Source organism: Triticum dicoccoides, chromosome 1B (assembly GCF_002162155.2).
Source record: "Triticum dicoccoides isolate Atlit2015 ecotype Zavitan chromosome 1B, WEW_v2.0, whole genome shotgun sequence".
In the NCBI taxonomy this organism is placed as follows: Eukaryota; Viridiplantae; Streptophyta; class Magnoliopsida; order Poales; family Poaceae; genus Triticum; species Triticum dicoccoides.
This window is the reverse complement of record NC_041381.1, coordinates 529410108-529426052: the sequence shown is the minus strand read 5'-3', so window position 1 is coordinate 529426052 and position 15945 is coordinate 529410108. Positions and strand designations below refer to the sequence as shown.

General features: G+C 48.6%; 1 protein-coding gene and 1 non-coding gene across 2 annotated transcripts; one reads left to right on the top strand and one right to left on the bottom strand.

Moving 5' to 3' along the window:
• Nucleotides 1–535: 535 nt before the first annotated feature.
• Nucleotides 536–616, top strand: TRNAL-CAG. Its single transcript has one exon. It is a non-coding gene; the product is annotated as a tRNA-Leu (tRNA).
• A 106-nt stretch (nt 617–722) lies between these two features.
• LOC119347191 (glycerol-3-phosphate acyltransferase 5-like) lies at nt 723–3528 on the bottom strand. Its single transcript, XM_037616096.1, has 2 exons — nt 2653–3528; nt 723–1975 (listed from the first exon to the last, which is right to left on the bottom strand). Exons 1-2 carry the CDS (start codon nt 3334–3336, stop codon nt 1001–1003), a joined length of 1659 nt encoding a protein of 552 aa, XP_037471993.1. The 5' UTR covers nt 3337–3528; the 3' UTR covers nt 723–1000.
• Between the last annotated feature and the right edge of the window lie 12417 nt (nt 3529–15945).

The window sequence follows — 15945 nt, the reverse complement described above, 5'->3', positions numbered from 1 at the left end:
CGTCACGGACCCGTCATACTAATTCTCTGGGTAAGAGTAGTAGAAATCAATAGCCAGACCTCCATTATTTCTTATAGACCTCACGCCAACACTGAAGGCCGCATCGACATGACAGGAACTAGGCCGAAGGAGCAAACAGTAAATGAACGCTATCACCACCGCTCCTACAAACTATGCTAACCTCATTGGCTAGATCGAATGGTGGAAAACTACACCATTGGCGTCATTGCATATGATACCAGCGAGATGGGGAGGCTTGAGGAAACCTTATTGACCGGACTTGCGCCACCGCCACTACCAACGATGCTTTGCTTAATAAGACTTTATTAAGCGCCATAGGTGGAGCTAGCAGCGACGCACATTAAAACCTACATAAAGCTCTAATTAGAGATAATTAACACATTAAGAACTCTTTTTATGTTGCCGTGCATGTGATGTGTAAGATCATTATGTATCGCTATATTATGCTGGCGATAGTTTTATGTGTTGTTCAGGTTTTATATAATTATACGTATTTGTTCAAATAGGATATCAAGTCAAGATGGCCGAGTTGGTCTAAGGCGCCAGTTTCAGGTACTGGTCCGAAAGGGCGTGGGTTCAAATCCCACTCTTGACATATCCATTTTCCTTTTTTTCTTTCTTTCTTCACAACCGTACAGAACCAAAACTAGTCATCACTGCTCACTCCAAAAGTAATACAGTACGTGACCAATCGATTTCAATCAAAACCATCACTGTAAGAAAAGAATGGAGATAAGAGAATACAGACTAGAGGACTGCTCAACTACCAACGACTCAAGCTCATTAATTACATACACTGCACTCGCCTGAAGATTTACAACACCAAAATTGAACACTTTTCTTTTTGAGAAAAACTAAAAACAAACGTGTAGATTAACGTGAATTTCTAATGTCTGTATGTTACAATTTTTTGTTGAGCAGATATACATCAGCATGCAGCCAGTTGAGTGGTTGGGCTACATGCCTTTAGTTTCGGTGGTTAATCGATCTTAGTGAAACGCAAGAATCCGAGCACCTCCCTGACCCGTCGCTGCCATCCTGGCTTGGTCGCCGTCGCCGTCGCGGCGGGCTTGGCGCCGACGATGCCGTCGTTGCCGGCGAGCACCCGGTACTTGTCCTTGCGGGTGAATGTGGTGCACTCGAACCCCAGCGTGGCCGCAAGTATCCTCTGAACGTAGTTGGCGACGTCGACGGGGCTCCTCCCGGCCGCGCACGTCGCCTCGGCGGGGAGCTGGTTCAGGAACGTCACCTCGTACACCGGCCTCGGGTTCATGAAGAAGAAGATGGGATCCATGGCCTTCCACCCCCTCGCCGTCGTCGGGTGGAACAGCCCCACGCGGTAGTTCGTCGCCACCGGCACGATCCGTTCGCTCAGCTCCGCGAACAGCGCCGAGAAGCGGAGCAGGAAGGGCTCCCGGCAGGTGGTGCCCTCGGGGCACACCGCCACGTCGCCCCGCGCCAGCTCCGCACGCATCCGCGCCGCGTCCGTGTCGCGGTCGCGCGTCAGCCGCACCGTCGGGATCGGCGACAGGATCTCCGAGAGCCGGGAGAGGGAGTAGGTCACGGCGGCCACGCGCCGGCCGAGCACGAACGATAGCACCACCGGGTCCATGAGCGTGCGGTGCGTGCAGACGAAGAGGACGCCCGTGGACGAGCCGTTGGCGCCGGTCGTCGGGGCGGGGGGCCGGCCGCGCGTGATGACGGCGCCGCCGACGAAGGGGGCGATGTAGGGGATGGTCTGGATGGGGAGGACGATGCCGAGCGTGATGCGGACGAAGGCGAGGAGGACGCCGAGGGGGATCCAGAGGAGGATGGCGAGGGACACGAGAGTCGTCGGCCGGCGCACGAGCCGACCGTCGTGGAAGATGACAGGCCGAAACGGAGGGCACTTCGGTCGCCTCGCCACGTCGTCGTCGTCGTCGTCGTCCACGGACAACGGCGGCTGGAGTTGCTCCTGCATACATGCACATGACGTATTCAGATGTCATTTTGGTTACTCATCTCTTGCATTGGAAGTGAAAAAAGAAAGTTACCCATGCTCACAACTGTGAATATGTAATGTAGTGCAGGACTTCAACAGAAAAGGAGGACCAAACTGGAAAAACTCGAACCTATAGTTTTGTGAAGATAAAAGTAATAGGTGAATTGATTTTCTAAAAATATAATAGAATGTTTTTACAAAAAAAAATCTGCACCAAAGATTTGTGGTCTGGCAGGAGTGATTCAACCGAAGTTGAGCTCTCCAAAGCCCATGTAAAACGAACCAAATTATTCTTAGAAAAACAAAGGAAAATCTTAAAAAACGTAACTCGCCAAAATTTTCAAAAGAAATTCAAAAGCCTCAGGCCCAAGGTTATAAGGAATACTCCCTACCTTTTTGGTTTGTTAGGCCCGTCTCAAAAAAGCAGAATATCTTATTTTGTCAGACTCATTGCCCTGGAGACAGGCAAGTATAGGTATTTTTGCATTGAATTGTGCCGTTTTTGTTTTTAATGTAAAATCGACCAATGCACAAAAGAGTAGGATGGCCTTGCATGTGATTTGTGAGATGAGTCCAAAAACGGAAAAGGAGAAAGTAATACTTTTTCATGAAAGATGTACAGTAAGAACTTTGTAAAAAGCATAGCCAACCTTGCAGAAGGGCAAGAAGGATCGTGTCATCTCCGACCGGCCCAGACCGAGGTCCGGCCGGTCACCGTCACGGAAAAGCGCTCGCACGCGACCGGCGATAGCCTCGTCGGCGGCGCCTTTGAGGAGCCCGGTGCATCGCCTGAGGCGGCTGTACTCGACGTCGCAGCCGACAACGTCGTGCGCGCCGAGGTGCTCCCTGGCGAACCACTCGACCATGACCCGGGGCATGCGGGTGACGACGACGCGCCTACCCTCGCACGCCCCGAACGCCGCCCATGCGGCGGGGTCGACGTCGTCGGCCATGAACTTGGGCAGCACAGCGCGCGCCACGGCCTCCAGCTCGGCCCGCGGCACCCCCACTGTGGCCACGAACGCCGCGCAGCGCAGCGCCAGGCCGCCCCGGCCCAGCAGCAGCTCCAGCAGGCGCAGCGCCGGCCAGAGCGCCAGCAGCGCGGCGAAGCGCGGCAGCCCGGACGCCTCGAACGCCACGAGCATGAAGTAGGGGAAGGTGCAGGCGTCGCACAGCAGCGTGCCCTCCAGCTCTGCCACCACCGACGACGGCATGGTCACCATGCGTCGCCGACCGGTCGACGATCTTGCCACCGAGCTGGTCCGCGGCGCCTGGTACGTGTGAGCGTGGGAGTGTGCGAGGTCGGGGTCGGACGAGGAAGGAAGCATGCGCATGCGCGGGGGATATAGGGGGGTGTCCGGCTCTGGGTGACCGGGTCGCCGGGGGCGGTGGGCAGCGTCTGGCGTGACCGCGGGCGCCGTCGCCGATTCAGGTAAGCGGACTGCACCCACCGCGTCGGCGCGCTTGCATGCAGAGTTGCGTGGAGGTGTGGACTGCGCGGGCGGGCTGGACGACGACCACCTGACCTAACCTAACCTCTCGGAAGTCTCAACAAACCGGATCTATCTAGCTTGCTTCAATTCGCTTAGCCAGAGCCCGGTCGGGGGCTTAACTACTAACCACTGTCAGGGAAATCTGGCCGTGTGAACCGCGAAGAGAAGCGGTGGTCGTGGCATAGCTAGCGTGGCGTGGGAAATCTGGCCGACGTAGTGCGAAACGACGTACACACACCTGTTGCGTGCGGAGCGGCTTGGATCTCCGGCCACCTTTGTGCCGTGCGCGGTTCGCGCTGGGCGTTGCTAGCTCTTGAATGCTGATGCGGACTCCCAAGATATACTCCTCCTACATGAATCTGCCAAATCTTTTTCTTTCGCGCTTCAGACGCAAGAGAAGGAGGGGGAGAGCGTACTAGAACTTTCCCGCTGTGTGTTTCACGTGCCGCACTCGTGACGCTGCCTTAGGCATGTGGACATGTGGCCGTCGATTGACTTGCTAATAGCGGTTCTCTTCTGACTCGTACCACAAACATAACTGGTTTACAGTGTTCTTGTTGCTGACCACTTGACCTTAACCAGCAGCAAGACCATGCATGCATGGCCCGGACGCGGAGCAAGTAGTACCGGCGACACAGTCGGGCCCCGTGCATATGCTGTTGCTCACGCGACACATGCGGCTGATCTGGCCGTAGGTAGATGCAATCAGCATGCGATCACCTGCTGCTAAGACGTGGGAACAGTGACCAACAAGGCAGCATTACGAGTGGACGAGGAAGAGTCGCATGTATATCGGTCTTTTTTTTGTTTTTGCGGGGGTAAGTATATCTGTCTCATCATATTCAATTTGCTGTTTCTGGAAACGGCTCGATGCCTATCATGTCAATGCGCCATTGCGCCTGTGTGTGTTAGCGGTCGAGCTGCACGTCCTTATTTTGACAGCAACTCGAAATTAAACCCTACGTCGCAGTTTCCATCGACCTGCACGTACGTGTCAACGGGAGCACGACGCGCTGGGTGCAGGCAGCACGTTTTTAAAACGTCGAAGCAACGGAAGACACCGTCAGCGGCGATCTCACGGTTTTTCTTCCCGGGACAGTAATGGCGGTGGTGGTGTTTCCACGCGCCGTTTTCCGGGTCAGGATTGATCTCCGATCGAGTTAACAGATAGATACGGCGAGGTGGGTCGACGGAGACAGGAGAACACAGCGCCGAGACAGTGCATGCTCTAGGGGCTCTAGGCGTTGTCGACTCGGTGTAAGCTGTTGGAAGAATTAAGTCTTGGTGTGCCAAAATTAGGGGTCGCTCTCTGCTATGTTTAGCAGTTAAGAGTCCAACGCTGAGTTGACAAATTTTCCCAGACTTTGTGTTTTGTTACTTTCCCGTTTTAATCTCCTCCGCTATGCTCCTGCGACTTTCGTGCGAAACAAGTACAGAAGTACTACAACGTGATAAATGGTGTTACACTCTTAAGCTGACCAGTGGTCACGTACTTAAACAGTAAAGGTCGAAGTACTACTGTTCCCAAGTTTGACCAGAGTAAAACCAATGGTTTATCCAGAAGACTGAAGATGCTTCACCTGAGATGGGCCGAGTCATCAAGATTAATTATTGCCATAGTTTTGTCCTGTATACACATGCCTAAAGGTCGAAAGGTTAACAATTGGGGATAATCTGCTGTGGTTTTTGTAGTTAGAGTGCTCTATATGCGCTGCGCTGGTACTGCTCGAAATGCTTTATTTGATAAATTCAAACTCGTATGTTTTGGGTTTTGTTTCTTATTTGTTGTGCTAAGTCTGTTCACATAGAGATGTGTTGGCAGCCCGACATCGGCTTAGACGGTCAACATGTGCAAGCCGGTAATGTTAGATGCATCCAAAGGTTGTGCGTGCCTCCTTAGTGATGTGAAGGAAGAAGAAAACCTTAGCCACTGCACCCATGTCCTAGTTGTGGTCGTCAATGTGAGATTGTGAGTGAGGAGAACACAGAACAAGAACACAACATGTGAGCAGAGAGGAAGAAGAGGCTCAAACATGTGTGGATTGGCATGAAACTTGATGAGCCCGTTTCTTGTTAGAGTTGTGTCGAATATAGTGTACACGGTAGGTTACAGTTGGACTTGTAGTTGTATTGTGTTTATATAGGATATGGAGTCGTGTCCTAGTAGGACACTTGTATCCTAGGCCTCTCTTATATAGCGGGGGTAGACACACGATGTAACCTATGCCAACATAATAGCACGGGCACGCGGGGGAGCCGGCGGCGTGTGCCGGCACCCGGGCGGCCAGGGTGCGGTATTGTGACGGTGTCATGGGGAGGAGCGCCCGTAGTCATGCCCCGGGGATGTAACCATGATGGTGAACGTCGTTAAGAAATCTCGGTGTCGTGCCTCGTGTAATTGCTTGGTCCTCGGTAGATCGACGGAGCGCCTCGGATTTATTCTAACAAGTGGTATCAGAGCAAAGTTTGAAGAGGCCGCGTGGTATATTGATTTAGAGTATGGATCGTTATCAAGTTCATTCCGAAGACAGTGTGGTGGAGAATTGATCGAAGCTAAAGCTGGTCGGTTGAAGTATCTCTTCCGCGGAAGTCGTCTGGTCGCGTGTGGACAAGATTGGAAATCGGTGTAGCAACCGGAAGCATCGGCGACGCGGTCTGGTCTGTGATTGGGAACTCGGCCGAATCATGATGCAGCAACACGTGCAACAGATCACGCGCGGCGGCGACAGGATGGATCGATCCAACGCATGCCTTGTGCGTGCGAGCACGGGCGCTGCGGGCAAGGTGGGTGGCGGCGTCTGCTTCGATGGGCGGCGGCCGAGGCAGATCGATCAATCCTCAGATCGATCGGGAGCAGGGCGCTGGTGTCCTAGTGCGTGCAAGGCCCAAGGCCCACGTGTCAGTGCTGGTGGGCCAGAAACGCAGCAAGGCTGGTCGGGAGTCGAGAGCTGCCAGGAGCACAGGACTGCTGAGCTGCATGAGATTTGTTACAAGGAAAATAAGGGCGTCAGGTACCGTGTGTGTAGCTATCCATCGAGAGCAAGACAAAGAGCAGGATGGAGAAGGTTTGGGGCTGCACGTGAGCAAGGATAAATGGAACTTTTGATCTTGTGCACGGGAAGGCTACTAGAGGAATTCTCCGATTGGCTCTCTTTGCTTGGTACATGTACATGTATGTACAGGATGGCAGCGGTGCACGCTACGGAAAACAAAGGCGCGGTCGCAAGTCCATGAAATATTTGATACGATGCAAGTCAATGAAGATGGACGTGTGCGGTGACGGCAGCATGCGTACAAGGCTCGGGTGCAGTCTAGAGCATGTCGTGTCATGATCATGCAACCACAAGGCGTCAAGGCAATGCACAGATGTGTGAGGCGGACACGACGTAGGGTGGAGCATGTTTGCAGTCGGATATTTTCGGCTGGGTCGGGCTGGACTGTCTGACGGATCGACGGGGATGTCGGTCAAAGCAGAAGACGGCGGTGATTTCAGCGACAACGACACAGGAGCGTGATGCTGATGGTGACCGACTTTTGGGGCGTGGAAACACGTGGTGCAGGCTTGAGGGCTTGTGCGGTTTCGACAAGACTATGATGCAGGGTTGATTCAAGGTTGTGTACACATGAGAGCTTGAGGTCGACGGGGCGTGGAGGTGGCACGTACAACCACAATGGAGTCATGTTGAAGGTGGAGCTAGAGTCTGGCGGAAGACTTCACTCTGTGCTGATGGAGGGGCTACGGCGTAAGAATTCAGAGAGTCGAAGCCTATTTCAGCGGGATAGCGAGAGACACGTGGATCGGACTGGGTACCAGTGGTCTGATGGAGGCGTGATACTCGGCATCGGTCGGTGATGATCGGTGGTTCTCTGCAGTGGGGGTTGAGGCAGTGGGGGCTAGCTACCCGGGAGACTCGACCAGGAGAGCAGAGGCTCGACGCGGTGATAGCGTGAGGCATGCGGTAAGCACGGGACACAACGACAGGCCAATGCACTGGTGGTCAGACATGTGGTCGGACAAATTGTGCAGGGGGTGCTGAAGCAGTGTTGACGAGTACCAGATTTGAGTTGGTGACTGGGTCTATCAGTGCCGGTTGATGGACAAGAGTTGACCATGAAGAATCTGAGAAAGTGGCGGGAAGTCTGGAATTGTCAAAACAGAGAGAGTACATGGCCGTATATTCTGTGGTGCTCGATGCACATGGCAAAGTGCGGATGACAAGACAGAAGGAGGCAGGGTGCTATAGCTGTGGGACATGTCAAAGACTAACCGGAAAAAAAGGATGGGACAACTGCGAATTTGACTCAGGGTGACACAGGGCAACGGTGAAATTCCTTCAAGTTTCAGAAAGGTGGTCAAGGAAGAGCGGTGAACTTGGGTTCAGGTAACTCTTATATGTGGCGTCCAATACGTGAGTTGTTCACTTTCACGCAGACAGTGGTCGGTGTGTGATGGCGTTGAACGGATTCTCCGAAAGTTGGGAGCATGGACTAGAGTAACAAGGAACTTAATTTTGCTCGAGTGTTAACTGTGAACAAGACGAGAAGGAACTACAAGTTGTAGGTGAAGTCACATGTAGTCTTTGGAGTAGCAGCGGTGCTTATGGGATAAGCTCAAGTCCAATGTACATGGAAATTTGACGCATGGAAAAATCTAGGGTGGTGGAGTATATTCGCCAAGGTGGAGTTTGTTAGAGTTGTGTCGAATATAGTGTACACGGTAGGTTACAGTTGGACTTGTAGTTGTATTGTGTTTATATAGGATATGGAGTCGTGTCCTAGTAGGACACTTGTATCCTAGGCCTCTCTTATATAGCGGGGGTAGACACATGATGTAACCTATGCCAACATAATAGCACAGGCACGCGGGGGAGCCGGCGGCGTGTGCCGGCGCCCGGGCGACCAGGGTGCGGTATTGTGACGGTGTCATGGGGAGGAGCGCCCGTAGTCATGCCCCGGGGATGTAACCATGATGGTGAACGTCGTTAACAAATCTCGGTGTCGTGCCTCATGTGATTGCTTGGTCCTCGGTAGATTGACGGAGCGCCTCAGATTTATTCTAACATTTCTTACTTTGATTACTTCGATCTGGTTGACTCGTTTGAGGACTGAGCCAGTGGAGCATTTGATTTGAAAGTGATTCTGTTAATTTGGGCTGCTGCATTTTTAACACAGAGTAGTTTTGAGAGACTAAATTGGGTAGGCAAACAATGTCCAAGTCCAATTGAGATGAAATTTTGATGGTACCTCAAGAATTTGTGTGTCTACTTGTCTTCCACATTTGTTGTTGCTTGGTTCAACAATTTAAGAGCGCTTTCGAAAATATATAAGTGGACTGAGGTTGTGTAAATTTTGCTTTGCTGAAATCTTGCCTATTTGTGGTTGTTGTTGTTGTCGTCGATTGGTAACATGGCGAGTTTGTTGTAAATCTCTCTAGAGATTCTAGAGAAGACTTTGTACTTACTATTCTCATAGAGAAGTTAGTTGACTGGTCGGTCCATAGCTATGATTTTTTACTTCTCAGGCTTAGGAGGTTTTTTCACATAGAATCCCGTGTCACATGTGCATGTTTTTTTGTGTTTATTTTGTTGTTTACTGGTTGCTTGAAATTATCCTCAAAGTTCACTATAAGCTGAGGGGTTTGATGTGCATACTTACCATGTACGTGAACTGGTGCACTGATTGTTGATGTTTGTTCCCCATGGAAGTGTCATGTAATGGAATAGCGGTGCAACCCAACAAAGTGGCATCAGAGCTTTTTTTACTTGTGCTAATTGCTGAGTTTTTTATGGTGAAAGATGAGAGTGAATACTAGTAGGATGATAACTTTGAACGATACAGATTATCAAGCATGGAAGGACGATGCGATGGATTTCTTATATGTGGAAGAATATTGGATGTCAGTGTTCTCCACTAAGATCTCGGAGAGCATTAGTGAAGATCACTTGAAGGTACTTCATCGTCAAACTTGTGCGTTTCGATAATGGGTTGATGACAATGTTTTGAACCATATAACTAATGAGACAATGCACACACCTTATGGCAAATCTCTACTCCTAATGGAGCAGTTGGTGAATAGTCTCCATGATTTATTTTCGCTGGTTTTTTTTCATCTCTCCTCCCACCACCCCCTCCCATCCTGGTCCATCGGTTTATTTTTCTCTCCACTCTTTATTACAACCAGGACTTTCCTAACGTATAACAAATCACGGATCTAACTTCCTTAAATTATTCATATCAATCGATTCCTTTTATTGGTTCAATTTGTCTTAGGAAACAAATAACAAATTCTTAAGAAACAAATAATAGATTTGAATCTAACTTTCCTAACTTATCTAAATCAATCGATTTCTCTCATTAATTAAATTTGTTTTAGGAAACAAATGATAGGCACGTCACAAACTTTCCTCCCAATAAATAGTTTCTTAACATTTGCAAACTTTCCTAATCAGACACGTCACAAACGGGCAGGTACTGATATCATGTTACCAAACAATAAAACCCCATTTGCATAGAAATCAGTTCAAAATCCTAACTTCCCTAATTTCTTACCTTTCCTTGATAACATCCAATATTTCCTATGTTTTCCACCTATTGAAGGAAATCACCCCTCCATAGATATTAGCATTTTTTTGGAATGAGATCTCCGGGTTATGATTTTTTTTTCCGATTCTTTCCAATTGTGACCTCTCCTTCCGCTCCGGCTCCTTCTCGCATAATCACCTCCACCACAGCCAGCTGACGCCACCCTAGACCTCTTGCCTCTCCACATCTTCTCCGCCACCTCCTCCTCGTACTCCATTGACAATCCCTCCGCCATGTTTGTCCACGACGGTGTCGAGGGCATGGCGCAACAACATACCAGTGGTAGAGCAGCGCATAGCAGCAGGAAGAAGCACACAGCAGGCGAGGCGAGCAGCCGACGGTGGAGGGCAGAGATGCGACCAGCATGGCTGAGGGGGCGGCCGGCAGAAGATGGCCGTGACAGGAGGTGGCGCGAGGCAGAGGCGTGACAGCGAGGCGAGCGAAGGGATAGGCGGCAGCAGATGGGGCGAGCGCAGCCAACGAGAATGTGACGCGCGGCCAGGGTGTGCGTCGCGTGGGGCACAGTGGTGCGGTGGCTGTGGCGAGCATGATGGCAACGGCGTGCGCGACGGACACGGTGTGGCACGTGTGTGGGCATGGAGAGCCAGAGAGGGATTGGCCCCGCAGGCGCGGAAGAAGAGCTGAAGGCTCGGGCATGGGCGCGCATAGGAGCGGGCATGTGCCACGGGGTCAATCTGAGGAGCTCAGTGGCTACCCCTACAATGGCCATGGCGGACGGCGGTTCTCGGCCACGGTGAAATACCTAACGAGAGCAAACGAGAGGGGAAACTGGGGAAAGGCAAGAGGAGATCACGGCAGTGTCAATGGCACCCTAGGGGAAGACAGGGGAGCTCGGGGCAGCGCGGATCGAACCGCAATGTCGCGGTGGCCGAAGGTTGAGGAAGATGGCAAGGACGTCGATCTGGGGGTGCTGGACTTGATCTCGTTGGCGCAGACGAAGTAGCGGAGGCATTCGGAGCTCCTCGACAAGCTCCTAGCCAGCAGGGAGGGAAGTGGTCGTGTGGATAGGGTCGGTCATGGTGGCCGTGGCATTTGACTTCGTCCAGATCACCGGGATCGAGGGAGCGAGGAGGAGAAGTGGATCTGGGAGGGGGCATCGAGGAGGAGTGAGGCCATGGGGGCAGGGGAGGCAGGGCGTCACCCTTATCCATTCCCCGTCGATGCCGACGAGGTGGTCGGGCGGGAGCCCGGCTCTGTAGCGACGGGCTCGGGGAACAGGAGAAGACGACCGTGCGGGGACTGGACCACTGGGTCAGTTCGGTGGCAAGGCCCGGGGAGTAGGGGGAATCCCCTTTTTCATCGTCCTTTTGGTTTTTAATGTATTCTAATCGGTTTCTCCTTTTTAACATTGTTTTCAATTTATTCTTATATCAACTAAATGGATTTTGTTAATTGTGAAACTATGCACACAATTCAAGCACAATATATTTAGGTGGCACAAAAAGTTTGGGGCCAAAAGGAAATACATAAAATCAGGTTTATATTTAATTGGTTATTCTAACTACTGTTGGACCTCTTATTAATTTGACAAGATTTAATTTTTGGGTCAAATAATGTTAGGCTCAACATGTCAAAGATCAGTGGAATTTATAGAATATGGTGAACATTTTAGTTTTACTGTTTGACAAAATAATTTATTTGACTTTATTTTAAATTTGAATTGGGCTTTGATTTTTATCAAGTGGCAGTTTGGCTTAGCAAGCGTGATGACATGGCTTCATTAGGGGGAGGTCACTATAGCTAACGACTTGAGGTGTTACATAATCTTCCCATTTCTGAAATTTCATTGTTAAATGATTAGGAAATACATCACACTATCCATTAGTTCAGTTAAGCTCACCACAAGTCCACACATTATTGCCAATTGAGTAAGTCTTATTGGCGGGGAGAATAGTCTATGTGTGTGTGTGTTAGAGAGAGAGAGAGGGAGAGAGAGGGAGGAAGAGGGAGGGGGAGAGAGTGTGTGTGTGAGGATTTGAAAAGGTCACCAATGTCGTAATATTGAACTCTTAAAGTTAATGTGGCCCCGTTGCAACGCACAAGCGTTCTTCTAGTATGGAGTAGTTGTTTGCTCGAAAAGAATGTAAATACAAGATTCTTCATCAAACAACTGATGTGTTTGATGTACAAAGAGGGCACTGAAAACTCAAAAGTGTAGGAGATCTATCCTAGCATTTTTGATAAAATGTCGAACCCAACAAGGAGGAGAAGAAATTGATTGCTAGAAACTAGCAAGAGTTCATTGTCAAAACTGCAAAGAGTATTTGATGGTTTGTTTCAAAGCAATAGTAATTGCAAGAAAGTAAATAGTAACAAAAGTATAATGGTGCAACAAGTGGCCTAATACTTAGTTGTGCTAACGACAAGCCGGTGGTTCTACTCATAGGGATCAAATCGCTCTGGAGGACACGCGAGTGTTTCGAAACAACTTGCTTTCATCAAGTTTCATTGAGCGATCATTCATTGTTTTGATAATTTGTTGTGTGCTGGAACCTATGAGAAGGTGATGTTCTTCTTACTTAAAAAGGTGATGTTCTTCTTACTTGAACAAACAACATACTTATAATTAGCACAATTAAGTGGAGCCCGGCAGAAACCTGGCCAGAGGCCTGCCAAGAAGCTGGCAGTAGGAGGGAGCCACAAAGAGTAGGCAAACGCAAACAACACCATCTTGCCCCCCGATACATCTCCAACGTATCTATAATTTATGAAGTATTCATGCCATGTTTACAATAATTTTATATGGTTTTGGTATGATTTGCATGGAACTAACCCGAACCGACGCCGTTTTCAGCAAAACTACCATGGTGTTGTTTTTTGTGCAGAAATGAAAGTTCTCCAAACACCGCTATTTTTTTGTGGATTTTTTATGGACCAGAAGACTACCAATGGGCTAGAGCAGCACCTGGGGGTGCCCCGTGGGGGGCACAACCCACCAGGGCACGCCTGGGCCCCCAGGCGCGCCCCAGTGGGTTGTGCCCACCTCGGTGGCCTCCCGCACCCCCTCTTTGCCCTATAAATTCTCAAATATTCCAAAAACCCTCGGGGACCCTAGATTGGAAGTTTCGCTGCCGCAAGCCTCTGTAGCCACCGAAAACCAATCGGGAGCCCGTTCCGGCACCCTGCCGGAGGGGGAGATCATCACTGGTGGCCATCTTCATCATCCCGGCGGCCACCATGATGAGAAGGGAGTAGTCCACCCTTGGGGCTGAGGGTTTATACTAGTAGTTATGTGTTTAATCTCTCTCGCGTGATCTTGAGATGTCACAATCTTGATGTATCATGGGATTTGTTAACATAGATGGATCATATGCTGTTTCTCCCCTCTCTACTCTTGTTGTGATGAATTGAGTCTTTACCCTTTGAAGTTTTGTCTTGTCGAATTAAATGTTCAGATCTAAGAACACATGATATATGTCTTGCATATGAATACCCGTGGTGACAATGGGGTATTATTTTGATTCACTTGATATATGTTATGGCATTCTACTTGCGGATTCCCGCAGTGACTTTGGGGTAATCTATGCATAGGGGTTGATGCACGTCTTTATTATCTTTTCTCGATAGAAACTTTGGGGTCTCCTTGTAGTTCTTTGTGTGGATTGAGTATTATGAATATGAAATTGTTTGATACAGATCATATAATTAACTCACGGATACTCGCGGTGACATTGGGGTATCTAGGTGACATTATAGTTGGTTGATATGTATCATATGGTGTTATTTTAGTACGAACTCTTGATTAGATCGATCTAAAAGAATAGCTTGGGGTTATTTTAGTATGAACTCTAGGATAGATTGATCGGAAATAATAGCTTTGAGGTGGTTCCAGACCCTACAAACAATTTCTATCTTTTGTTCTCCGCTAATAGGAACTCGGGAGTGATTCTTTGTTGCACTTTGAGGGATAATCATATGATCCAACTATGTTAGCATTGTTTAGATATCGTACTAGCGAAAGTACGGACCCTAGGCCTCATTTTCCATCATTGCAATACCGTTTGTGCTCCGTTTTACTATTTACTACCTTGCTGTTTTTTATTGTTCGCACTACAAAAACTCATATCTACTATCCATACAAAACTTTTATCACCATCTCTTCGCTGAACTAGTGCACCTATACAATTTTCCATTGTATTGGGTGTGTTGGGGACACAAGAGATTTCTTGTATTTGATTGCAGGGTTGCTCGAGAGAGACTATCGTCATCCTACACCTCCCACGGATTGATAAACCTTAGGTCATCCACTTGAGGGAAAATTGCTACTGTCCTACAAAACTCTGCGCTTGGAGGCCCAACACGAGTCTACAAGAATAAAATTCATAGTAGACATCACCCCCAAGTCGTCATGGCGCGCGAGCAAGGTGGGATCTGCCTGTTGTAAAACCTTAGCCCTCACCGTGTATATAAGGTGAAGTGTACGGGGCTCTGGATCCAATCTACTCTCTTAGAATAGACTCTCGGTAGAACTTTCATACACCCCATTGTAATTCCTCGCATGAGGTACTTCCACCATGAATAGCAACACAGAGTAGGACGTAGGGTATTACTCCTCTCAGAAGGCCCAAACCTGGGTAAATCATGCATGTAGGCTCCGCTTTGGTACTTCTGGCCATGCTACCACCCTACTGAGGGTACTGGCACTTTCCACTCCATCACCTCTGTGGAAGCATCCACAAATACAAGAGAATGATTAAGATAACATCTAATCATAGGCATAAACTTTGGAGTCCCAACAACCCCTCATGCAATAGTTCATAAAATTAGGGTTTTGGTATTTTGTTGTCACTCCAACCACCCGCCATGAATAAATTAATGAAACAAGTACCCGCCTCAAGGCCGATGAAGGTGAAGTGATATGAGTTGACGTTCACATATCACCACTAGAGAATTACATCAAAACTGAAGGAAATTTTACCTAGAGGCAATAATAAAGTTGTTATTTTATATTTCCTTATTTCATGATAAATTTTTATTATTCATGCTAGAATTATATTAACCGGAAACTTGATACATGTGTGGATACATAGACAAAATACCGTGTCCCTAGTAAGCCTGTACTAGACTAGCTCGTTGATCAAAGATGGTTAAGTTTCCTAACCATAGACATGTGTTGTCATTTGATAAACGGGATCACATCATTAGGAGAATGATGTGATGGACAAGACCCATTCGTTAGCTTAGCATTATGATCGTTCAGTTTTATTGCTATTGATTTCTTCATGCCAAATACATATTCCTTCGACTATGAGATTATGCAACTCCTGGATACCGGAGGAATGCCTTGTGTACTATAAAAAGTCACAACGTAAATGGGTGATTATAAAGATGCTCTACAGGTATCTCCTAAGGTCTTTGTTGGGTTGGCAAAGATCGAGATTAGGATTCGTCACTCCGAGTATCGGAGAGGTATCTTTGGGCCCTCTCGGTAATGCACATCATAAGAAGCCTTGCAAGCAAAGTGACTAATGAGTTAGTTGCAGGATGATGCATTACGAAATGAGTAAAGAGACTAGCCGGTAATGAGATTGAACTAGGTATGAAGATACCGACGATTGAATCCCGGGCCAGTAACATACCGATGACAAAGGTGTTGGAAATATGCCCTAGAGGCAATAATAAAATAGTTATTATTATATTTCCTTGTTCATGATAATTGTCTGTTGTTCATGCTATAATTGTATTGACCGGAAACCGTAATACATGTGTGAATACATAGACCGTAATATGTCCCTAGTAAGCCTCTAGTTGACTAGCTCATTGATCAATAGATGGTTGTGGTTTCCTGACCATGGACATTGGATGTTGTTGATAATGGGATCACATCATTAGGAGAATGATGTGATG

Coding starts and splice junctions, on each gene's coding strand:
- LOC119347191 (XM_037616096.1), bottom strand. CDS start 3,336: ATGCGCATGCTTCCTTCCTCGTCCGACCCCGACCTCGCACACTCCCAC. Junction 1,976..2,652: donor CCTTCTTGCCCTTCTGCAAG/GTTGGCTATGCT, acceptor GCATGTATGCAG/GAGCAACTCCAGCCGCCGTT.